This window comes from Sarcophilus harrisii, chromosome 3 (genome assembly GCF_902635505.1).
Source record: "Sarcophilus harrisii chromosome 3, mSarHar1.11, whole genome shotgun sequence".
NCBI lineage: Eukaryota > Metazoa > Chordata > Mammalia > Dasyuromorphia > Dasyuridae > Sarcophilus > Sarcophilus harrisii.
This window is the reverse complement of record NC_045428.1, coordinates 503283814-503311278: the sequence shown is the minus strand read 5'-3', so window position 1 is coordinate 503311278 and position 27465 is coordinate 503283814. Positions and strand designations below refer to the sequence as shown.

The window sequence follows — 27465 nt, the reverse complement described above, 5'->3', positions numbered from 1 at the left end:
ATGAAAAAAAACTCTCAAAATTATTGATATTCAGAGAAGGAGTTTCCAGAAAAATGTTATGGAGAATATAGAAGCTGAGCTAGCCCTTGAAGGATGGATGGACTTAAGAGAGGAGACAGGGCAAAACAAGAGAAGTAGATATGGAAGAAAGGGGGAAAAGAGTGTTCAGATTAGGATGAAATGACTAAAAACAGGGATCTTTCACATATGAGAGCCAATGATAAATAGCAGGAAAGGTCAGATCATTGAAATCTCAGATAGTACTACTTGAGAGATATTATGAAAAAGAATTAAGATGATGTTGAAAATGTTTTCTGTCACATGGGGAAATAATTGAAATTTTCACACAGGGATTTAGAAGAGTGATGTGATTAAACACAAATATTTGATAGAAGAGGCTGGAGGAAGTAGGGAGATTACTTACAAGATTATTGTAATTGTGGTGTTTTGAAGAAAAAGACCTAAGCTAGGTTACTTGCAAAGAGAGTGGACTATGCCTTTAAGATGCCAGGTTCTGATAGGTAATCTTTTACTGTCTTTTATTAGAAACCAAATCTTCCCAGCTACTTTTCCCTACCATTTATCAACTTTTTCCTTTGGCATATTTTCATCTGTGCTTAAAACATAAACCATTTGAGGGCAGGGTCTGTCTTTCTTATATCTGTGTCACATGATGAGAAGAGCATTAAAAAGGAAAACTTGATAGGACAATAATTGCTTGAATGTGGAGACTAAGGAGAAAAAGGAGTCAGTACACCCTAAAGTTCCTAACTTGTGTGAATAAGAGAATCATAACAAATAATGCTAGTTTAGAGTTGTGTGATATTTTATGGTTTTCTTAAAACTTTTATATATGTTCAGCTTTTTGAGGCATCCTACAAAAGTTATCTTCTCACATGGTTCTCCAAAGCACAAATTCTTCTATGGTATTACTAATAAGTAGTTGTCTGGCCTTCTTAAAAACATTTCCAGTGATGGGGGAACTCACTCTCTGATGAGATAGACTATATACACTGTTCCTTATTTAGCTTGGATCAGCTTTTTTTTTTTTTTTTTTTAAACTTTCTAATGAAATGAGGTCCCTGACTGGACTATGAACTCTAGATTGGTATAATTCAAAATACAGAGACTCATTTTGTAACTAACGTATAGGATTTAAATCATGGCATGTTTGGTACACTTTTTTCAACTTTTAAGGAAATATTTCCAAATGTTTTGTTTAGTTTTAATTACTTATGAAATAATATAAGCTAACCTTTTTTGTGTGTTTTCTTTCCTCTCTTAAAGTACCAAAAGAATTGGTGGAGCTCCATTTGAAACTGATGAGGAAGATTGGTAAATCTGTAACAGCAGACAGATGGGAAAAATATTTGATCAAGGTAAATACTTTAAAAATAATCTTTTAATGTGATTTTGCCTTTCTCAGTATAAATTTTATAAATGTATTTTTCCCAAAATGACAATTTGGAAAGCAAATCCTGCTAATGTAATACAAAATCATTACATATATTACAAAGAATATGAGTAGATAACAAAATTGTGATCTGATAGCTATAAGTGAATATTCAGTTTTTGCTAGCAAGAGTTGATCTAGATTCTTACCAAGTAGTAGAGACTATATAGTGACAATTTTGAATCTCAGAAAGTGCTGACTACAGAGGTGATTCTTGTAACTGAAAATATCTTGAAAGGTAAATGATGTATTTATCCTAATCTTTCAACTCTCAAAGACTCCTAGATCATCCCCAAGTCAACTACATTCCAGGTCATATAGATCAGTAGTTTGGGGGAATGGAGTTCCAGCACAGTCCCCAAGTGTATCAACTCTGAATCAAAAAGGGGACTTATTTAGGGTAATTTAATTAAAGATCCAGTTTATCCTGACTTTCCAGGATTGTCTTAAATTGGCTCCTTAACCAATATCCTTTTTAAAATTATTGTTAAGGATTACAAAGTTTTGAAAGGTATACCACTGCTACTATCACTCCCTCCCAAACCCCATTTCCCTCCGACCCTCCCCCCCCACCTTTTTTTTTTTCAGTTGGCTACAATATTATACCTTCAAGGCACTTTTATTGGTTTGTTCTGGTTTATATCTACTTGGAAGGACCAGGATGTTATGTAGCTATTCAAACTTCTAAGTATATTTTTTTAAACTATTGGCTATTTTTTCTTGTTTTCTTCAATTGCTTTTTGACATGTTGACATTTGAAATCACCATACCCATGAAAAGTAAAAGTCCCAAGTGTGCACCAGGAAAGATCAACATTTGATACAGCTATAAATGTGCACACAAACACCTACACACCTATGGGATGCAATACATACATCCATATGTCGATTCTTTCTCTGGAGATGGATAACATCTTTGAAGTGAGCTTAGAATTCTTTTTTTCCCCTTATTTTTAAATAGTATTTTATTTTTCCAAATACATGCAAAGATAGTTTTCAACATTCACCTTTACAAAACTTTGTTTCACATTTTTCACCCTCTCTTCTCCCCTTCTCCTTCCCCAAGATCTGACAAGCAATCCGACATAGATTAATCGTATATAATTCTTCTGAACATATTATGTATTTGCTGTTACACAAAAAAATCACATCAAAAGGTTAAAAAACAAACAAATAACAACAAAAAGGTGAAAATACTATGCTTTCATCCACATTCAGTCTCCATAGTTTTCTCTGTGAAGGTGAATGACGCTTTGCATCACAAGTCTATTGGAATTGACTTGAATCACCTCATTGTTGAAAAGAGCTAAGTCCATCATAGTTGATCATCACATAAACTTCTTTTTGCTATATATAGTGTTCTCTTGATTCTGCTCATTTCACTTAGCATCAGTTCATGTTGGTCTTTCCAGATTTTTCTGAAATTAGCCTGTTCATCATTTCTTATAAAACAATACTATTCCGTTCCATTCATATATTATAACTCATTCAGCCATTCCCCAAACTGATGGGAATCCACTCAATTTCTAGTTCTTTGCCACTACAAAAAAAGCTACTATAAATATTTTTGCACCTGTGGGTCCTTTTCCCTTTAAAACATTTTTTTATTAATGCTTTTTATTTTTAAAACATATGCATTGATAATTTTCAACTTCACCCTTGTATAACCTTGTGTTCCAAATTTTTTCCATCCTTCTCTCCCCTAGATGGCAAGTAATTCAATGTATGTTATCATGTGCAGTTCTTTTATACATATTTACACAATTATTGTACTGCACAAGAAATATCAAATCAAAAAAATGAGAACACAAAATGCAAGCAAACAATAAAAAAGTGAAAATATTATGTTGTGGTCCACATTCTCTTAACAAAGTCCTCTCTGAGTGCAAATGGCTCTCTTCATCATAAGATAATTGGAATTGGCATGAATCATCTCACTGTTGAGAAGAGCCATGTCCATTAGAATTGATGTATAATCTTGTTATTTTCATGTTTCTCCAAACCTTTCTGAAATCATAGTGCTGATCGTTTCCTTTAGAACAATAATATTCCATAACATTCATATGCCATAATTTATTCAGTCATTCTGAAGTTGATGGAGAATTCCATTCAATTTTCAGTTTCTTGCCACAGCAAAAAGGGCTGTCACAAACATTTTTGCACCTGTTGGGTCCCTTTCCCTCCTCTAAGATCTCTTTGTGATATTAGCCCAGTAGAAACACTGCTGAATCAAAGGGTAAACAATTTGATAGCTCTTTGCACGTATAAACTTGGAATTCTTAAGAGTAGAAATAAGTTTTCAGTCTTTTGATGCTGATTTGCCCTATTATCTTAGAGACAATATTGTTAATAGTATAATCGAAATTACTAAGTCTGTTAAAATTATTTCTTTTTCTATTTATATAAAATATACTTGACATGTGTTTTAAATTAATTACCCTAAACAAAAACAACCACATCCAAGAGAACCCTATTCAGTTTTATAAATAGGTAAAATTTTCTTATTGATTTTGATGAGTCTCTGGAATATATTATAAGGAGAAAGATTTAAAATGATAAATTATATCTTTTAGCATCTTTAAAGTTGCTATTCTGCCTGATCTGGTAACTATTAATGATGAGGAACAGGGATGTTGAGATTTTAGAAACATGAATTTAAGTGAATTTTTGAGAAATCTTGTTAAAGGTTTGATTATATAACTGACAGAACAGTTATTATAAAACAGTAATTAGTGTTGTAACTAAGAGCAAGACATAGAATCTCTTTTGAAAGATCTCACTTTCTTCATCTGGAAAATGGGAATAATATGTATATTTACCTACATCATTGGATATTGTGAGGAATTTACTCTGTACAGGGAAGAGATATTTCAATATGGGTGATATTTTGTTCTCAGTAATAATCATTTGTTATCATTATTACCCAAATGTGTTGTACAGCACTTAATTGAGGGTGTTGGAAACCTGGGTTTTCTAGTTCTAGCTGTCATTTAACTAAGTAAACAAGTCCCTTTTCTGAGACTCGATTTCCTCTTCTGTAAAATGACTGATTTAGACTAGATGATTGAAATTCCTTTTCAACTCTTTCAATGATCAATTACATTTTCTTTATATCTACATGTGTGTGCAGTGTGTATGTATATGTGTAATAGGTGTATGGTGAAATTTATGTAAAAATAGTCATACTTCAGTATTAAAATTATATTTGAACATGGCAATACATGAAGAGATTTATTTTTCGTTGTTGTTGATAAGTACCAGTTTAATTAAAATAATTTTAAAAATATATTTATTTTTTTCTCTTACATTTTGAATTCTGAGCTGTCTCCCTGGTCTCCTTCCTAACTCCACACTGGAGAAGGCTGATGTTTGAGGTGGATAGCATCTTTTTTCATGGGTCCTTTGTAGTTGATTTGAATATCTATAGTTTAGAATAGTTTAGTTATTCACAATTACTCTTTGAACAATATTGCTGTTATTGTATATTATATTCTTTTGGTTCTACTCATTTCATTTTTCATCATTTCATATGTCTTTCCATGTTTATTCTAAAAGCAACCTGCTCATCATTTTTCATGATAAACACATAAATTATGATCATGCATCATAACTTATTTAAGCATTCCTTATTTGATGAGTATCTCCTAAATTTTACTTCTTTGGCAACACAATGAGAGCTTCTATAAATATTTTAGAACATAAAGAATACCTAGTTAGAGAATGAGTTCCCTCTCACTGGAAGTGTTTAAAAAAAGGTTGGATAACAACTTGTCAAGAGTTTTGTAAAACTTTTGTGCTTTGGAGAATCATGGGAGAAAATAAGTTTTGTATAAATAAACCTATGAAAGCTTTAAGAAAACCACAAAATATCACACAACTTTAAGATAATGTTATTATTTCAATTATAGTTTTCTCCTAGTCATACAAGCTGGAAGTTTTAGGGTATACTCTTTTTTCTCCTTTGTCTCCACATTGCAGCAATCATTGTCCTATCAAGTTTTCCTTTTTAATGCCTTTCTTATCATGTGATATAGATATAAGAAAACAGGCCCTGCCCTCAAATGGTTTATGTTCTACGAACATTTGAAAATGTGCCAAAAGTTGGGGAATGATACGGGAAAGTGGCTGGGAAGTGGTGTGAAGGATTTAATTCCCTCATCACCTTGAGAAAAAGATAAAATGGTGGTGTTGCTGGGTAAAAGGGTTCTACACCGTTTTATATTTTTGGGGGCATTGTTCTCTAAAATGGTTGAATCAGTTCACAGTTTCATCAGCAGTGTACTAGCATCCCAATTTTATTTCCTCCAGCATTTGTTATGTTTTCTTTCGTCCTATTTTAGCCCATCGAATAGGTGTGATGGTTTTTCAAAGTTTTAATTTACATTTCTCTGATCAGTGATTTAGAGCTTTTTTTCGTTAACTATATATAGTTTGATTTCTTCTTCCAAAAATTGTCTGCTCATACCCTTAGACCATTTATCAATTGGAGAATGACTCATATTCTTATAAATTTTGACAGAGTTCTCTATACATTTGGGCTTTGAGGCCTTTTTCTGAGAACCTGTCTAAATTTTTTTCTCCCAATTTTCTGCTTTCTTCTAATCTTGGCAACATTGAATTTATTTGTATAAAACCTTTCTAATTTAATGTAAATCAAAATATTCTTTTCATATCTCAAAATGCTTTCTACTTCACTTATTCAACAAATAAACAAAGTTTATTCCTATCCATAAATCTGATAAGTAATGTATTCCATGTTCTAATTTTCTTATGAGATATCATCTCACTTTATATCTAGGTTATATAGCCATTTGACTGTACTTATCTTGGTATTGTTGATCTATGCCATATTTATGCCAAACTGCTTTTCAGTTTTCTCAAGTTTTTTTTTTTTTTTTTTAAACCAAATAGTGAATTCTTAGCTAAATCTTTACATCTCAAACATAAGATTACTATAATAATTTACTACTGTGTTTTGTGTATCTACTCTTTTCCACTGTTTCTTAGCCAGTGTCACATAGTTTTGTTAAATACTGCCTTGTAAGTTTAAAGTTTGATACTGCTGGACCTTTACTTTTTTTTCCCATTAATTTCTATGGTATTTTTCCAAATTAATTTTGCTGTTATTTTTTCTAGCTCAACAAAAAGTTTTTTTGACAGTTTAATTGGGATGATATTAAGTATATTAGTTTCAGATAGAATTGTCATTTTTATTATATTTTGCTTTACCCACCTATGAACAATTTCTCCTTAATTATTTAAATCTGATTTTATCTAGATAAAAAACATTTTATGATTTGTTCGTGTAGTTCATATATTTCCTTGTCAGGTATATTCCCAGGTATTTTATATTGTCTACTATTATTTTAAATGAAATCTTTTACTATCACTTCTTGTAGAGCTTTTTGATGTTATGTAGAAAAGTGATGATTTATGTGAATTTATCTTGTTATTTAGCTTAAATTATTGTTTCAACTGATTTTTTTATTTGATTCTAGGGTTTTCTAACTATACTATCATATTGTCTGCAAAAAGGGAGATTTTTATTACCTCATTATCCATTTTGGTTCCTTCAGTTTCTTTTTATTTCTAATTTATTTATATATGTGCATTTCTAATACAATATTAATAATATTGAAGATAATGTGCATCCTTGTTTCTTGTAATGTAATGGCCATCCTAACTTTGTTGGGAAGACTACTCACTTATTCTCATTACAAATAATGCTTGCTGAATCATTTCAGGTAGTTGCTTCTTAACATTTTAAGGAAAAATCCATTTATACCTGTGCTTTCAAATGTTTAATTTTAAACATGAAAAAGATCTAATTTAGGATTTTAAGATCCTAAAGGAGTCACTTAAATTGATTTCTTTTAGTTTTATATTCAATTTCCTTTCCTCCCATTTTGAATAGATGGCAGAATTTAGGGCCCTGTATAGATTTAGTGTTTTTGTATACTTTCTGTCTGATACATACTAAAAAAAAAATAACAGTTTGCACTGTTAATAATAATGTCTTAATTTCCAAATTCAATGGTCTTTTTAAAAAACACTTTTTTTTTTTTTTTAATTATAGCTTTTCATTTACAAGATATATACATGGTAATCCTTCAGCATTGACAATTGCAAAAAATTTGTTCCAACTTTTCCTCTCCTTCCCCCCACCAATTCCCCTAGATGGCAGGTTGACCAATACATGTAAATCATGTTAAATAAAAGTATAAGTTAAATACAATATATGTATACATGTCCATACAGTTATTTTTCTGTACAAAAAGAATCGGACTTTGAAATAGTGTACAATTAACTTGTGAAGGAATCAAAAATGCAGGCAGACAAAAATAGAGGGATTGGGAATTCTATGTAGTGGTTCATAAAACACTCATTTTCTTTAGCTTTTAACAATCTTAGACACTGTCAGTCAATCTCTTTTCCTTGATGTTCTCTCTCTAGGTTTTTCTGAACACCAGTTTTTCCTGGTTTTCCTTCTATTTGACTGTTGCTTTTCAATCTCCTGGAGGAATGTTTTTCTATGTCAGCTGAGTCCATTGATTTTAGGCTCTTTACTGGGTCCTCTTCTCTATTTTCTCTCCATTTATTCATTTGGTGATCTCATTTGCTTCCGTGATTTTAGTGATCTTCTTAGTGCTGGTAATTCTCAGATTTACTTATCCCACTCTGACTTCCAGTCTCCCATCTCCAACTTCCTTTAGACATATCAAACTGAATTTTTTGCAGATATGGTCCAAAACTGAACTTGTCCTTTCCCAAAATCCTGTGTGTACATATTATGCAAAATATATGTTGTCTTCCCAATTAAATTGTGTGCTCTTTGAAGACAGGGACTATTTTTTGCCTTTCTTTGTAGTCCTGATTCTTAATACAGTGCCTTGGCACATGGTGGGCCTTGAGTGAATGCTCATTGATTCATTGACTAATACATGCTTGTTGAGCAATCATATCCATCCATACTTTTTCTCCAGGTCAGTATTCCCATTTCCTTCAGGTGGTGTTAGTTACTTTTTGGACACTCTCTTTATATTAACATAGTTCCTAAAATGTTGGAGCTGGTATGTAGACTCATGTCAGTTATGCATAAACTTTGTTGGGGGGGAGAGGAGGGTGGAGTAGATGGCAAGGTCTTTGACTGAAAGCAAGTTATATGAGAGGTTTATAGTAGCAGTATAGGGACATGCTGCAGAGATATCAAGGAATAAGAAAGTTATCCACCACCACACAAAAGTGAGGTCCCATTTGTGATCATAGAGCATACATTTATTATTATTATTATAGCTTTTTATTTCCAAAACATATGCATGGGTAATTTTTCAATATTGACCCTTGCAAAACCTACTGTTCTCATTTTCCCCCTTCTTCCCCCCACTCCCTCCCCTAGATGGCAGGTAGTCCAATACATGTCAAATATGTTAAAGTATATGTTAAATACAGTATATGTATACATATTTATACAGTTATTTTGCTGCACAAGAGAAATCAGATCTAGAAAGAAGGTAAAAAACCTGAGAAGGGAAAAAAATGCAAGCAAACAATAACAGAAAGAGTGGAAATGCTATGTTGTGGTCCACACTCATTTCCCACAGTTCTCTCTCTGTAGAGAGAACTCTGTGTAGCTGATTCTGGAACTGGTTTGAATGATCTCATTGTTGAAGAGGGCCAGTTCCATCAGAATTGATCATCATGTAGTATTGTTGTTGAAAGTGTTTAATGATCTCTTCGTTCTGCTCATTTCACTTAGCTTCAGTTCATGTAAGTTCATAGAACATGCATTTTATTGGTTCCATTTGGCAGAGTTTTGTGACTTTTTCCAGGTCAATATTCCCATTTCCTTTAAGTAGTCTTAGTTACTTTTTGGACACTCTTTTTATATTAGCATAGTTCCTAATATGTTGGAGCCGGGATGTGGACTCATGTCAGTTATGCAGTTATACATGGTCTTTTTTTTTTGGGGGGGGGGTGGAGTAGATGGCAAGGTATTTGAATGAAAGCAAAGTGGATGTCTAGCTGTATACTAATATAATTTGAGAGAGTGACTGATAAATCATAGGTTTTACCTTTCATGAAGCGCATATGTAACCTAATCTGTTTCATCTTGATCTTTGTATCCCCAGCACCTAGTAAATTGTTCATTTTTCTTGGTGGAAGGAAATCTCTATCAATGAAATTACAAGTCTGGATCAGATCCCCCATCCTCTCCAAAAAATTTTTAATGACATTTTCAACAAATATAAAAGATATGAATTGACCAGAGTGCTTTTATATTTTGTTTACATTTTGAGTAGAAAAATAAAAGTTCATTGCTTTTATAATCTGAATCTAGTTTCATCATTGCAAGAAACTTCAATGAAGAAAAACTCTCTTGACCAAAAACTGACAATTTTTTTTGACACTTTAGAGACTTAAGAATTTTTTATTGTAAAGGTTAATATACCCACTGTCACATTGCTAGCATATCCTAGAAATTGCAATGCAACCATACCCCAGTAAGAATTAAAATTGAGAAGATTTCAAATAATTGAAAAGTTTTTGCAGAAGTTAGAATGTAATAGCTATAATCTTAGAAAATCTGTAGAAAAACTTTAATCTTAACTTGTCTATGTTTAAAAAATATGTACCTTTAGCTAAAAAGTTTACCTTCTATTGTTTTTCTTCAACTTATGTATATTCCTTTTTTATGAAGGAAATATTGAAGGCACTATATATCAGGGTTAATAAATTGATTCTGATACAGAACTATATTGCCTTTTTTTTTAACTTGGGGACTAATGTTTATAATTCATGCACTTGAATTGTATTTTTTTTTTTAAATAATAGCTCTTTATTTTCAAAATATATACAGAGATAGTTTTCAACATTCACCCTTGTAAAACCTTGTGTCCCATATACATGGGTAATTTTTCTCCCTCCTTTCCTTCCTTCCTCCCTCTTCCCTTAGATAGCAAGTAATCCATGTGCAAGAATTGCACATGTTTAATTCTTCGAAATGAATTTCTATATTTATCATGTTGCACAAGAAAAATCAGATCAAGGGAGGAATGAGAAAGGAAAAAAAAAAGCAAGCAAACAACAAAGGAGAAAATATTATATTGATATCTGTTTTCAGTCCCCACAGTCCTCTCTTAGATGCAGTTGGCGCTCTCTATCACAAGGCTATTGGAATTGGCCTGAATTACCTTATTGTTGGAAAGAACCAAGCCTATCACATTTGGTCATCACATAATTTTCTTGTTGCTGTCTAGTTGTATTTTCTTTAAAGACAAGAGTATTTTTTTTTAATCTTTGTAGTCTGCTACATATTAGGGACTTCATAAATGTTTGCTGAATAATCTTGAATGGAAAAACTGTGCATTATTAGTAATAGTTAACAAAATTTGACATAGATATCATGAACATTGCTCTTAGGCATTTAAATATTACATTTATCTGACAGATGTGTCAAGAGTTCAATAGCACTTGGGCATGGGAGATGGAGAAGAAGGGCTATCTTGAAATGAGTGTCGAATGCAAATTGGGACTTTTAAAGGTAATAAATTTATTGTTTCTTGTAATGGTTTGTTTTAAAACATTTATAGCCCTTATATTGAATTTGGAAAATAGCTGAAATTCAGTAACACCATTATTGGGGGGGAACAGAAACTATTCTTAATCTAGATGCTTTTTGATGGGTTAATATATCCAGTCTTTTTTTCCAAATATGTAAATTAATAAGAATGCTGATAGAAAGGATTGCTATCAAGAATTGTTAATGTATATAGCAATACTTTGTTAATATTGCTTGTGATACTGGCTTAGTAATTTGAAATAACTGTTCTTCCCTAATTGCGTAGACTCATTGTGTTTTAAATAAAATTACTAGAAAGTCTAAATCCAAATTGGAGTGTCGCTTGCTCTCCCTGCCCTCCTTCCCATGTAGGGCTACTGAAGAGTGAAGTGACCAGCAGAGTGAAAGAAGAACTCTTTCTACAGACTGGTTAAGGAAGGGTTAACTGCTTCTGAAATTAGAAGCTTTTTATAAACAGGTTGAATGATCAAAGGACCCCAAGATTACATACTTATTCTTAAATTATGTAAGTAAACATTCTACTTTTCAGAGATTAGCTCATGTTAGATATGTAATACATGTCACTCCCTTGTTCCTACATAATAATAGATTGATTTGGTCATGTAGTAGATTCCCTTCTAGGGAAATCAAAAGTGTAGTCAAATTAGATTTCAATTTGGGGTCAGCATCAAGTGTAAGGAATCACAGAATTTATTTTAAAAATCTCATGTCACAGAATTCTGGAAGCAAATATCAAGGAAGACCAGGAAAACTGGTAATATATTTCTTGACCCTCTTAGGCTCTCAGCCTCCTAAAAGCTTGAATTGGCCAGTTACCAAATTTCACAGATGGTACTATGGCACAAGATAGCGTAGGCTAGAACAGGGAAAAGCAGAGTGACCAGGGCACGAATTATATTTGTTAGGACACTTGATGAAGAAAGTTGTTTCAGGATCCAGGTAATCCCTAACAATATGCTGAAAATTAAAACAAAAAATATCATCTATTTTTATGAATGGTTAAAAATTGGACATGAGTATCATTTCATTAAGAGAGTGAATGAAAGCCAACATCTGCTGAATGATTATCTTTTTAAAGGTTGAGTATGTCTTAAGTTTTTAAAGAACAGTTTTTGAACGATTACCCATATTTAAAAAAATCATTTAATTATTTAGAAGTGAATTTTGCTATACATGTATATTCTGCATAAATTCATTTAAAACTGGTAACAATTGGAAAAATTTGAAATTGTGATGCTGATGTTGCATGGTTATATATGTTGGTAGTTGAATTAAACTTAGTTTTATGTAACAATATATAATTTTTGCTCATATTTTACCTACTTAAGTGAACTATCACGTTTGAATTTTAGTATTGCAATTGTATCTGGTCGAGCTTTGATACTTTTAGTATCCATGGACTAGTCTTTGAGCCTTTGTTTCCTTATCTGTAAAATGTGACTTAATCACAGTTGTATTAGCATTTTTCAATTGCTTTTGTGAGAAAAACACTTGATAACCTTAAGTGGCTATGTGTTACTTTTCTTTTAGTTGTAAACCAAACAAAAATATAGCGAGATAGAACATCTTCAAAAGAACTGAGAAATTTGTTATTTCTTACTATGGAAAAACACAGGTGAGATATTTCAATTCATTTTACAATTTTTTTCTAGTATCTCTGTGAATGTCAGTTTGATGACAATCTGAAATTTAAGAACATTATTAATGAGGAGGATGCTGATGCCATGCGCCTCCAGCCAATTGGCCGAGACAAAGATGGTCTTATGTATTGGTACCAGCTGGATCAAGATCATAATGTCAGAATGTATATAGAAGAGCAAGATGATCAAGATGGGTCGTCATGGAAATGTATTGTCAGGTACGTTTTTGTTGTTTTAAACTTTGCTAGTAAATTTTTTGTCAGTAGACAGTTCTGCTTTCTCTAGGAAATAAAAATATTAAAACTTTATTTTGATATTTTCTACATTTTAAAGGTACAGATATTCAATTTAGAAAACTTAATTGGGAAAAGTTGTATATTTGTTTCTTTCAGGGCACACAATTCAATTTTATTGTTTAAAAATTTTTAAAAATTCAATTCAATTCAGCAGACTTTTATTAAGTAGCTATTATATGCATAATCCAGCATGAGTTTGTGGATAAAGCAAGATAAAACATAGTCCCTGTTCTCAAGAGCTTATTAAGGAGCTAATACATGTACATAGTTAATTGTAAGACAATTTGAAATATGGTTACAATTTTGAGATTTGAGGAGAGAACAAATCACTTTTCCATTGGAGTGTCAGGGAAGGCTTCATTATAACTATTTCATTTTAGCAGCATTCTTTCTATGTGTTGAAATTATATATATATATTATATATAATTATATATAATATATATAATAATATATATATATTATATATATAATTATAATTATATTATATATAATTAAATTATATATATATATAATTAAATTATATATATATATTAATAGTAATTGCAATCTTTATCTCTTTGTGTTTGTACTTTCCATACCAGAAGCTCAACTATTTAAGAATTCAATGATCATAAAAGGCAAACATCTTTGACATTCACTTCTCTGCATACTCTCCTCCAACAGCTTTATTTTTTTTAAATGAACCTTTTTAAATGATCATTAACAAAATATCAAAAATGTTTTCAGTAAGGGTCAGTGAATGGATTTGTTTTCCTTTGACTATATTTGTTATAGAATAGGATTTAAATTTGAATATGGGGAGATTTAAAAAGGGAACAAGATGTTATAGTGATAAGAATTAAAGAAAGGAAAGTGACATGGTAACATCAGAGAAATACACAGTAAGCAGAAAGAGGTTTCGAAAGGGATACAGACAGACAAGACAGTATTGGAACTATTTTGTTATATCTAATACTTTATTTTAAAATGCCCTATAGGCTTTGTATAATATTGATGTCATATAGTCACCCCTATATTTTCTGTTCCTTGTCTAAAGAGATATTTAGAATAATTTAAAAGCAATTTAAAAAAGACATATCTCAATTTTGAGTGTTCCCTGTTTGCGGTAATTCTATGGTGAACCTGACTATATTAACTATTCTATTTTAACAGGTGTAGCATAAATTAACTCAAAATAGTTATTTCCAAAGCTCTTTCTTTCAGACTATGGTAATCTGATCTCATGGGTAGAGTTAACTTGTGTTCACATGTGTAGCTAGATCTTAGAAAATTGTTCTGTTCTTAATTCATAACATAAAACAAAGGGGATTTTAATGATACTATATCCACCTGTCATTCCTCATAATAAGTTGAACATACTCTTTGTGTTTGGAGATCAAGGATTCTTAACCTGACATTCACATTACCCCCTCTAGGGGGTTGTGAACTTAGATGGGGAGAAATTACATCTTTATTTCCAGTAATCTCTCACTGAAACATAACACTTCTTTCAATCATGAATATATACAATAGATATAGTTCTGAGAAGGGGTCTAGTATACCAAAAAAGTTGAACAAATCTTGTGGTAATTTAATGAAATGGGACATATAAAAAGGCATCTTCTCTAATTGAAGCCCAGAAAGATTAAATGGCTTGCCTAAGATCACCCTGCTTATTAATGACAAAACAAAAGAATGTATCCATTCCTAATTCTAAGCAGCTGAATAGAATAAAATATATATTTTTTCATTTCTAAACAGTTTTCAAATTTGAGTGTGGTGGGTCCTTGAATTTCTGTGACTTGGCAACATTTTCCTCTTTCCCTCCCCTTTTTTTCTTCTCCCATAAAAAAGAAAATGTATTTTCAATGATATAACTCCAGCTATCTAGACCTTTGAGTTTTTTGTTGATCTAGCCTTCTATTAATCATCAAAAATTTATCAGATATTTAGCATGTGTTGGCCACTGTACTCTTTTTAAAATCTTAGTGAAATTTTTTTTGTTATTCAAAATTAAATGTCACACCAGAATCTCCTTATGTGACCAAAATTTATTGGTTTTCTACTTCTTTGTTTTCCCTTGATAAATCCCCTTCTTCCTCCATACCATGACCTGCAATCCTTTGACCTCCTTCCCCACACACACACACACACCTTTTCTCCTGTACTATCTACTCTTGTCTCCCATGTTAACCTTTTGGTAAACTGGGTCAATTCTGTGTCATCCTTTTTTTCAATTTTCTGGCCCCTTATCCTATCTCAAGTTATGCTTACTATGTCTTAACCTAGGCTAATGCACACTGTCTTATGCCTTTATTTTTGCATAAATGTTTCTGAGCACTCAAGTCACACAACTGTTTTGTCTGGGTCTACTAGTGTCACTTGGGCTCTTACTGCAGTTAGGTAGTCCCTCTGTGCCTTCCTTATTAACTCACTATCCCACTTTACACTGTGGCTTTTCCAAATCTTTTCATTCTCAGTTGGATGTCCCCTCACCCCCATTGGCGGCTCCTCACATTCATCTGAGTTTACTATATATATATATATATATATATATATATATATATATATATATTTTATTTTATTTTTTTTTAAATCAAGGACTTTCTTCATCAGCTCCCTCTTCTTTTTCCTTCCTTATCTCTTATCATTCATGTGCCTTCTGCCATTATCTCCTCCTCTGTCACACAAAGAATGGACCTTATTCTTTACCAAGGCCAGCTCCTCTACCCATACAATTTTTCTCATTCCATCCTGTCTCCTCTGACAGATTGTCTGTCCCCTCTGTCAGTCTCACTCTATCCCTTGTCTTTAATCTTTCTCTGTCCACTAGCCTCTTCCTTACTGCCTCCATCCAAAAGCAAAACAAAACAAAACCCTTACTTAATCCATTCCTGCTTACTTTTGACTTAAATCTTTTCTGCTCTATGTTGCTGAACTCCTTGAGAAGGCTATCTGAAATAGGTGCCTCCATTTTCTTATTTTTTCTTAACTCTTAGTCTTGCTTCAGACCTCATCATGCCCCTAATACTGCTCTCTCCAGTTACCAGTGATCTCTCTGTTCCCAGATCCAATGACCTCTTCTCAGTCTACATCCTTATTAACATCTTTGCAGCCTTGGACACTATTGATCACTCTCTTTTTTGGATATTCTCTTCTTACTACATTTTTGGGACATTACTCTCTCCTGATTTTCTTCCAACTTATTAGATCACCTTTTTTTAATCTCCTTTGTTGAGTCCATACAGGTCATGCCCTTTAATTGTGGTTGGTTTCTAGGACTCTGTCTTGAGTCCTCTTCTACTTTCCCTCTTTATTACTTTACTTGCTGATCTCATCAACTCCCAGTGTTTTTAATCAGCTCCTTTCCCTTGGTTATGGTTTTCAAATCTATCTTTCCTGTCCTAACTTCTCTCCTAATTTGCAATCTTGCATCTTCAGTTGCCTTTTGGACATCTAAATTAAATGTCCGGTTGACATCATAAACTTAACATATCCAAAACTAGACTTATTATTTTTCTACTTTCTCCACCCTTCCCTCCTCCAGCTTTTTCTGTTACTAGAGAGCAATACCATGTCCCTATTCTTCTGGCTCCTAGGTGCCCTCCACAACTTTCTTCCCTTTCAGTCTGTGCAAAAATCCTGTCAATTTCACTTTTGCAACATCTGCCCCCTTTTCTCTTCTGACATGTGCCATGTAAGCTCTCATCATCTCATGCCTGGATTATTGCAGTACTCTGTGGGTAGGTCTACCTGCCTCATCACTCCAACCATCCTCTATTCCTCTACTAAAGTGATTTTTCTAAAGTGCAGGTTCAACTATGTCTCCCTACTGTTCAGTGAGTTCCAGTGACTTCCTGTTTGCTTCCAGGATCAAATAATCATTTTTGACTTTCAAAGTCCTTTATACCCTGCCCCCTCTGGCTTTTTCAGTCTTCTTACTGAAATCTGAAAGCTGAAATCTTCTCACTGTGCAGGTACTAAAGACATTCTTCATTCTATTTCTGATATTAGGAATTAATTGAACTAAAATATTCTAGAATTCTTGATTTCTAAATGAGTAGAAAAGTTGAATTTTTGTAAATATGTCTTAAGGCAAATTTTATGTTGGCAGTTTACTAAGAATCCATTACCCTCTTTTAAGCTTTTATTTGTTCTAAGGGTCTGAATTAGTTTTATGTTTTGGCTTTTTTTCCTTCCCAAACAAAATAAAATCTAAAAGTAAAATACAAATGTTTTCATTGCCATTGAATTTGATAAGTTTTTTCTTCTAAAGGAATCTTAGACTCATTCTTTCAAGTCTGGTAGCCCTTTGACATCTGAATTCTTAGAGATAATTGGCTTAATAAGTAGATGTAGAAAAAGAAATACCACTTGTGAACTGATTCAACCTTTTTGGAGAGAATTTGGAACTGTGCCCAAATGACATAAAACTAGGCATACCCTTTGATTCAGCAATATCACTACTAGATCTGTGTTCCAGAATTTTCAAAAAGGACCTGGCGAAAGGGCAAGAAGAATAGAATCTATCTGTACAAAAATATTTATAGCTGTTCTTTTTTGTATTGGCAAAGAATTGGAAATTTTAGGGGATGTCCATCAATTGGGAAAGGGTTAATCATGTTGTGGCATATGGTTGTAATATGATATTATTGACATTTAAGAAGTGACAAGTAGGATGATTTCAGGAAAACCTGAAGAGACATCTATGAACTGATATGAAGTGAAATGAGCAGAACCATGACAACGTTGTATATAATACCAGCAATGTTATTTGTCTGATGGTCTGCTGTGAATGACTTAGCTATTCACAGCAATACAATGATCCAAGACTATTACAAAGAACTCATGATGAAAAATGCCAAGCACATCCAGAGAAAGAATTGATGGAGTCTGAATGCAAATTGAAGCCTACTATTTTTCACTTTATTCATGTTTCATATTTGTTGTTTTTTGTCTGTTTCTTTCACAGGATGATTAATATGGAGATAATATTATGCATGATTGCACATGTATAAACCTTTATCAAACTGCTTACTATCTTAGGAAGTGAAGAGGAAGAAAGAGGGAAACAGTTAAAACTCAACATTTTAAGAATGTTAAAATAATTTATATAATTGGAAAAAAATTTTTTAAAGTTTTAAAAAGAAACTGACTTGGATAGTTGTCATTTAAGATTCTCTGACTTCTTAATGTCTGTTTCTCCTTTTGCTGAATGTTAATAATTACTTTCATTCCCCATGTCACAGGTTGCACATGGCTCTTTTTACTTCTACTGAAGTCCTACTTTGACAGTTCACCATGCTATAGAAGTCTGTACTATTTAGACACAAGCTCTTGACTTGCAAAATTGGCTTTAAGTATTCACTAGCTTTACTTGGCTCAGAACCACTGGTTGTCAGTGGATAACTAGCCAAGAGTTGGTTTATATTTCAGTCAAATCAATTTAAGAATATTGTTTTACTAAGGGTTATGCTGTGATCTGCATGGGTGGAAGTAGCCATAATAATGAAAGTAAGAATTTGATTGAAAGTTATTTTTTGAATACTTATCCTGTTAAAGAGTAGTTGAGAGGTCCAGTGGTGGTGTTTGTACTGTTATAGATATCACTAGGATAGCTTTTGTGAGAAGAAAAATGGGTTTTCATGATGTCATATTTCTTTGTCTTATTTAGAAATAGAAATGAACTGGCTGAGACTCTGGAACTTCTGAAAGCTCAAATAGATCCTGCCCTTTTGAAAAACTCTAGCCAACAAGATGCCTCTTCCCGAGAAAGCCCCAGCATAGAGGAAGAAGAAATAAAAAAAGATGGAGAAACAACTAAACAAGGTTTTATTTTGTTTGTTTGGTTTTTAAACCTCCCTTCTTCTTTTCCCATACCCTGCCCAATATTTCTCCTCAGCTCCCAAGAGAATCTTAATTTGAGTTTCAAAAATTCACATCTTTGTCTGAAGATTACCAAGCTAATATTTTCTGGTATTTCCTTTAAAAAAGGCATAAATATGCAAATAATTATATTGTATCCATAAAAAATAATTCCAGTAGGGTTCAATAAGAAAATATTTAACCACTTATAAAATAAAACTTCACAAAGTAGCTGTCAATAATGGCAAATGGAGTAACAAGACTTGTTTAAATCCCAGCTCTGCCACCAACTAATTGTGTGATAGCAGATCTTGTAACCATGAGCCTCAATTTGCCTCAGATGGTTGTTTTGAAGAAAATGCTTTATAAATCTTAAAGTACCATAGAAAATGTGAGCTGTTATGATTAATGAATAAAGGATCATGTGTGTAGTAGCAATGATAACTAAATGGGTATCAACGTGTATCTAAACTATGACATTTATTAATGTCATAAACCTGTTACTAAGTAAATGCCTTGAAATTTTGATTTTATGCAATGAAATTTGATGATCCAGTTCGGAATTACTCTTTTTTAAGTGTTAAGACATTTTTTTTTTGGTTGCATAGATCTAAAATCATTGTTCATGTAATTCAATTCATTGACTAATTCTGTCCTCTTGATTCAACCAAAACAAGTCCAGGGCATCTTCCACATGAAAATCTTGCATACTTTACATATTTAAATATGGCCATTATATCCTGAAACATGCTCCAGTTCCTCACTATGATATCACCTGGAGCCCACTACCAACCATTCCTGGCTATTTAACTCAGAACACAGTTTAGATTTGATTCTTTGCATTGATCTTAATCTGGATCTTTTATATGCTTCTCTGTTCTCAGTATATAGAAAGAATAAAATGTAGAAAGCATGGCTTTTATATAGTACTTTATTAATCTTCCTCCAAATGTTTTTAGGAAAAAATGCACAGTATCTATGAAGGATTTGTTTATAGTAGCACTTGAACAACTCTTTTTTTCCCCTTGAAATCGTTTTAAAATAATGTGAGTACTTTTTAAAAAACTATCCATTTCTGACATTGAAATATGTAATTATGTTGTTCTTTAAATGTTTGATTAGAATTCACTTGTAAATCCATGTGAATCTGGAGATGCGTTGAGAGTTCCTCTCAGTATTCATTTTTGAATTGTTCAATATCTTTCTGATTTTGAATTATTGAAATTTTATTTTTATAATCTAGGCATTTTTATTTTTTTGTCACATTTGTGATCATATACATATAAACATCTCTTTAACAGACTTCTTTATTCTTTGTGAAAATTACTTCATATTCCTGGAAGTTTTGTTTAGCTCTCTTTTTTACAAAATAGGTTTTTATTAGATCATACTTTATTTTATTTTATTTTTCTCATTAGACAACAGTCTTTTTCTCAATTTAATTTTTTTCTTTTTAATTGTATTAATCTTATCTTTGTATATTTTCAGAGTTTCTCTTCTCTTTAATTAGTTCATTTTTTATCAGTTCTAAGAGTTATGGAATGTGGCATTTCTCTCCCCCCCCCATTTCATTTTATTCAGATTCACTGATTTGTTCTTTCTCTTTGTTGATGAAATTGTTTTCTATTCATCGCTGCTTTGGCTATATTCCCAAAGTTATGGCTTAGTGTCTCATTGTCATGTTATTTTGTAACATTTTATCTAATTATATTGATTTGTTTCCAGTAAATAGTGTCTTAATAGTTCTGATTTTTGTTTCTTAGCATTTGTGAGTTTTTTTATGCTCTAATATGGAGTCAGGTTTTGAAAATATTGATCATGCTGAAAAATCTTTTTTTCTGTTTTTTCCTTAGTAGCTGCCAAATGTTTATCATTTTCAGTTCTCTAAAGTTCATTTAGGTCCTTAACTTTATTGCATATCTTGGTTAAATTTGTTTTGGTTTGAGTGAGTGGTACATTAAAATCCCTCACTTTTACCCACATGATTTTAAAATAAGTTTATTAACCAATTAATTTAGTAAACAAACAAATAAATCCGTTACATTTTCCTTTAGTTATTTAGATGTTTTGCAATCTGGCATGTACATATAGATAGGTAGATAGACAGTAATTCATTACCTTTAAATATTGTATTTTCTTGCTCATCCCTTTTAAATAATTAAAACTTTTCAATACTTGAGTGTGAATCTTTTTGCTCATGTGTGTTTCTTTTGAATTCTGATTACTTATTATTGCCAACCTTTTCTGTTTATTGTTGAGTAAATGTTTATCATTTATTATAATCTCCTTTACAGCTATGATATTTCTCTTCACTCCTGTGTATACTTTTTCAAAGTATCTACTCAATTGTGATCTCTTTTTGATGAATATTAAGAAGTCTTCTATCTTGTTAAAGATTCATTTTCCTCTCAATTAGATTAGACTTAGCTTTGCACAGTAAATCTTTCTTGGTTGCAAGCCTGAATGTTTTCTTTTCTGGTATATTATCTTTCATGTCTTATTCATTATATTGATGTTTGCCTGGTCTTGTGTAACTAACATTTGCCCCCTTTTAGATCAGGGCTTCTTAAACATTTTCTACTAGCAACACTCCCTTTTCACCTGAGAAATTTTCACATAACCCTGGGTATGTGGAATTGGTATACAAATCAAACATTTACTGATAATAAATCATAATTTTACACCCCCCACATTCATTTATGAGACCCCCATATGGGATTGCATAATAAGAATTTGGATTTTAGGTGAACTATTTTTGTCTATTTACCTGCCATGTATATGTATTTTTTAAACTTTGACTTTGTAGATTTTGGCTATGATGTTCCTAGGAGTTTTCATTTTGGTAATTCTCTCAGGAAATAACTAGTATATTATTCTTCTTCTACTTCTTTTTTTTAAAGCTTTGTTTACTGGTTCAGCTAGGTTTGGGCATTAATTGTCCAGTGAATTTTCCCATGACCTGTTTCCCAGGTCAGTTGTTCTTGATAGGAAATAATTAACATTTTCTTGTAATTTTTCAGTCCTTAGTCTTTGGTCTAGTGTTTTTTTTTTTTTTTGATGTATCATGAAGTTATTCATTTCTCTTTGTTACAATGAAATTTTTAGGAAAACTTTCTTGAATATGGTTTTTTTTCTCCTTAAAAAAATGTACATTCTCATTCCAATTCTTCATCAGGAACTCCAATTTCATTTCTTTTTCTTTTTTCCTATTTTACTTATAATTTTTCAATTAGAAATGCTAGTTATTATTCTTATCATATTACTACTAATCACAGTGTTAGGTTTCTCAAGAAGTGTTTAGCTGTAGTAGTCTAATTCAAGGAATGCTTGTATTACTATCCTCCATCTCAGAGTCCTGCAGCTTTCTGAGCACCACAGTATCAAGCTTCAGGCATATTTATGTTAGACCCAGGTCTAAGCTTCCACTTTGCAAGCTCCAGCTCATAGCTGGGTGCTATTGATATTGATATTTGTGACTTTTCTTTACTTTTACAATATAAATATTCTGTGTACTGCAGGCCAGACTTTTCTGGGTAGGTGCCTTTTTTTAGTAACCTAAGGTTTCTGGCTACTTGCCTATTTGACTTTAGCTTTCAAAATTCATTTATTGCAACTGCTCCTTGTAGTCTTTTTAAAAAAAAAAAATTTCCATGTATATGGTTCGAAAAATAAAAAGCTTTAATTTAAAAAAATAATAATTTTGCATAAGAAAGAAAATTTATTAGTTGTATGTTTTTAACATTTATGTTTTTAAATTTTCCAGTTCAGAATTTTCTTCCTCTTTGGTCTTATCCCACTTATTGAGAAGACAAGAAATTTGACATTAGATACGCTTGTGAAATGATTCAGAACATTTTCACGTTAGCCATGTTGTTTAAAAAAAGGCAAGAAAATGAAAAAAATTGTGCTTCATTCTGTACTCAGACTCCATCAGTTCTTTCTCTGGAAGGAGATAGTATTTTTCATCCTATATCCTTTGGACTTGTCTTGATTGGAGTAGCTAAATCTTTCATAGTTGATCATCATTATAATATTGCTGTGACTATGTATGGTGTTCTCCTGGTTCTTAATTCATTTAATATCTATTTATGTAAGTCTTTTTAAGTTTTTAAAAAACCATTAAAATTATATTTATAAAAGTATAGTCATTACTTATAGCATGAAGTATTTTATCATAATTACATAACACAATTTGCTCAGATATTCTCTGTTTAATGAACATCCTCCCAATTTCAATTATTTGCCACCACAAAAAGAGCTGCTATAAATGTTTTTGCACAGTTGGGTCTATCTTTCCCTTTTCCTTTGATCTTTTTGGAATATAGATCTAGTAGTGATATTTCTGGATCTAAAGATAAGCAATTTTATAACCCTTTGAATATAGTTCTATATCCCTCTCAGAATGGTTGGATCAGTCCACAACTCTATAAACAGTGTTTTAGTGTCCCAATTTCCTCACAATCGCTCTGGCATTTGTCCTTTTGCTTTTCTTTCATGTTAGCCATTCTTGAATTGTTTTCATTTGCATTTCTCTAATCATTAGTGATTTAGAGTATTTTTTTTGTTTGCCTATTCATAGCTTTGATTTGTTCTGAAAATTGCCTGTTCATTTCCCGTGTCCATTTGTTATTTTGGGGGAATGACTTATATTTTTATAGATTTGACTCAATTCCCTATATATTTGAGGAGTAAGACCTTTATTGAGAAACTTGGTATAAAATTTTTTTGCTTAGTTTTCTTCTGCTTTCTTTCAAACTTGGCTGCATTTGTTTTGTTTGAGAAGAATGTACTGTTATCAGGAATACATATTTTATGTCCCTTAGTCCTCTCTCTCTCTTTCTCTCGTTTGTTAATAAATTGTTCCCTTATTCATAGATCTGACAGGTAAAAATTTTCCCTAATTTGCTTATGATATTACTTTTATGTTCTATATAGTAATATCTTTGCTCTACTGATATAAATGCTTGAGTTCCCTTTTTAGACTTTTCTTAATTATTTCCTAATACAAAAAGATTGAAGTAAACGTTTTCTATTAGGTTTCCAGGATTTAGTATTTTGTTAAGTCTTCTGGGTGTGGGAAATTGAGTAAAATACATTAAGTCTATAATAACTCTGCTGTCTTTTTATATAGACATGAGAGATAAAATGGAATTTATCATCATACAATAATAGCACACAAATGACAGGTTATTTCATATTGCATCAGTCTGTATTCTCACTGATAATAACTTATAATGGTCCTTATTATCTTTTGGACTTGTGCACTGATGTCTATTGATCTTTTGGTATTATGCTCTCTTTGTATTTCTTGATCATTTCTTGACATGGCATCCTTTTTTTAAATGTGTTGGAGTAGTTTATATACTCATGCTTTTTTAAAAAAATTTTTAAATTAATTTTATTTGAAAAGATAGAGTTAAGAAAAGCAGAAAAGGAATACAAAACATAATAAAGCAAAGCAAAAGAGAACATTATCATGGGCCCAGCAGCAGAACATCAGGGAGGATTCAAAATTCACAGCAACAAATTACCAGATCAAGAAAGTATATATATTAATAGAAGAAATTATATTCATCAATGTCCATTTTTTCTTTTACTTCCAAGTAAGTTATTCTTTGGTTCTCTGCTGCACACTTTACTTTATTCTTTTTCCCCCTTTCATCCCCATCCCCAAGCAAGCTACATTTAAGAAAAGATATATGTAGTGTACATATTTAGATATATACATACCCACATCCCACATACACACACATCTTTCCTCTCCTTCCTGATTCTTTAATTAAATTCTGCTCCATAACTTACTTTGGTATTATTTAAATTCCCTCACCCAAGGAGCCCTCCCTTTGCTTCCCCATTTGCCCATCCGTTCCCCCCTTATTTATTTATAGATTTTGGAGGGTGCTATACTCTTCATGATGTATATATAGTGTTGCCTATAGAACCCATTCCTGATGTGACTAGGTGTTTAAAACTGAGGCCTCTTGCCCCCTCAAATGCCTCTGTCTATTCTTCCTCTGTACCTCATTTGTATAACATGATTACTATTTTTACTTTACATCTGCCAGTCTTTTGAGCTACCCTATTGTTGATGTAAATTTTAAACATATGGTATATATTTCCTAAGTAAACAATTTGTCCATATTTAAAGTTTGTCCATGTTGAGTACCTTAAAATTGATTTTTGATAATTGGCTTTTATATGTTGTTTTCTGTTAAGTATGGGTTTGGTTGATATAAAGTCTGAAAATCTGCAAGTTCATTAAAGGTTCATTTTTTCTCATTCAGACTTATAGATAATTTTGCTGGATATGCTATTATTGGCTGCAGGCCAATTTCTTTTGATTGTTGCTAGATATGATTCCAGGACTTGCAGTCTTTTATTGTAGCTGCTGATAAGTCTTGTACAATGTAATCCAGCATATTTGAATTGATTTTTTCTTGTCTCTTGCAACCTTTTTTCTTTGATCTGGAGATTTCAAAATTTGGCAATAATATTCCTGTTTTGTTTTGTTTTGGTTTTTGTTTGTTTGTTTGTTTCCACAAATGATTTTGTTCAGGTGGTGATTGGTAGATTTTTTTTTTTTTTCTAATTCTACTTTTCCTTCATATTCTATTACTCCAGGAAAATTTTCTTGGATTATTTCCTGAGTTACTGTGTAGAGGTTTTCTTTTTGTTCTCAACTTTCAGGCAGTCCAGTTACTTTTGTTTTCTCTTTTTGATCAATTCTTCAGCTCTTAAAAGATGTTTCACATTCTATTTTCTCATTTTTTATAATATGTTTTGTTATTTCTTTGTCTCATATCTTCAATGGCTTCCCTTTGCCCAATTCATTGTCTCCTGGGAATGGGATAAAGTTATTCCCTCATAGGACCTCCATTTTCTCTTTTTGAATTTGAACAACGAGGGACTTGTGCTTGATGATCTATAAGGTTCTGGCCAGCTTAGAACTTTTGTCCTAGGTTCAGAATCATCTGTTTATTAATTCACCAGCTGGTGTCAGATAACAAATCGCTGAACTTCTGGCACTGTTGTGCCTGGCTGAAAGTCTTTATTACTTCTAAATGGTATTTGAATTCTCTGTAATGTGATTGCTTGTATAAATCTGGTGATTTGCAATAAAAATGTAAATTTTTTTTTAAAGGAGTATCAAATTCTTTTTTAGCATTTCATTTCCTTATATCTCTTCTGCCTTATTTTAATTATATCCTAGCTTGGTTCTTGATTTATTCTTTGCCTTGAAATAGTGTTTGTTTGGATTAAATTTTTTTCCCTGGTAAGTAGAGGCCCAGTATTTGATGGTCGGATCAGCTAAAACAAGCAATTGATTTACATTGAAAAGAATAAACTCATATTTTAAAATCATTATACCAGTTTTATTCTGATACAGTCTTTAGTCCCTGATTTTATGATTGCATCAAGATAGTAATTTTATTTCTACCCCAAAATTTGGCATGCATCCAACTGTTGAAGTATTTTAACCAGAATTATTTTACAAAAACATTGCTGTTATATAGTCTCACCAAACTTCACCCAAACATTTTAATATCATCTATTTGATCATATATAACATTGTTTCTTTGAAGCTATTTTCTATATTGTTTCCTGGGATAAGATAGGTGGAAATGGTGCTGCTTGATATCTTATTTGGCACAGACTATCTCTCAAAGGTATTCTGTTCGAACAAGTACTAATGTTGTGGGGAAATTTTGCAACAGTAAGTGTATGAAAATTGAAGAAAAATGTTATAAAGTAAGCAAGTATATAGTCTGAGAACTGAGCTATGTCAGACAAAGATATAATCAGCAATAGAACCTCAACCGTATCTAAGGGGAGTAGTCACAATCATAGATCTAGGATCAACAAAAATGGAATAAACGGCACCAAAAAGGATCATTAACCTTTGAGAAAATAATTGGGTATAGTGTAAAGTATTTGGATTTGGAATCTAAGGAACAATCTCAGTTGGAATCTCACCTCTTCTACTTTTTTTTAACCCATATGACCTCTGGTCTCTGGCAAGCTACTTATCTCTAGTTCTCAGTTGTCTCATCTATAAAATGAGGGAACTGAATCAGATGATCTCAAATCTCTAAATCTGCAATTCTGCAAACAAGTTTGGAGTGTGAATTTGCATTTTTTCCATATTTAATGAGTTAACCCATGCTTGTCTGTACTTTTTAAGAGGGGCTAATCCTGACCCCTCACTTCCAGGTGAGTTGCTGCTGTGGTCATATTCCATACAGTGTCACTGTCTTCTAAATAGAGGGCATCCTTGACAAAGTACCAGTGAAAACTGATAGTCCTGTATAATTCTGTTTCATCTAATATCCTCTTTGTTTTAGAATTAGTTAACTTTCAGAGAAGAAGACATCCTTGTAGTTACTGTTAAAAAAAAAAATACATGAAGAGATAAACAGAATAAAAAAGGAAGTAATTGATAAAAAGACTTCAAAGATTTTCTTTGTAAAATGTGAACATCTAAATTGTTTATGCAACCTTTTGTTCCAGTGATTCCTGTGAAATAAATAAAAAGAAGTGATAATGATGGAAGTTAGTTCTGTAATAAGTTTCTGAAGGAAGAGTTTGGAAACATTTCACTTAATGTTATTTTGTAATATAACTTCTATGTTATATTCTTGTAATGTGTAATTT

At 31.9% G+C, this 27465-nt stretch overlaps 1 protein-coding gene across 2 annotated transcripts in view; it reads left to right on the top strand.

Annotated features, from left to right (window-relative positions):
* The window catches only part of RSF1 (remodeling and spacing factor 1), a 135625-nt gene that overhangs the window by 47476 nt on the left and 60684 nt on the right, over positions 1-27465 (top strand). For both annotated transcript variants that reach the window (XM_031961512.1, XM_031961511.1), the window contains exons 2-5: positions 1288-1379; positions 10901-10993; positions 12685-12890; positions 18623-18777. In XM_031961512.1, the coding sequence (XP_031817372.1) occupies positions 1288-1379; positions 10901-10993; positions 12685-12890; positions 18623-18777 (546 nt within the window). The remainder of the gene's footprint in view (positions 1-1287; positions 1380-10900; positions 10994-12684; positions 12891-18622; positions 18778-27465) is intronic.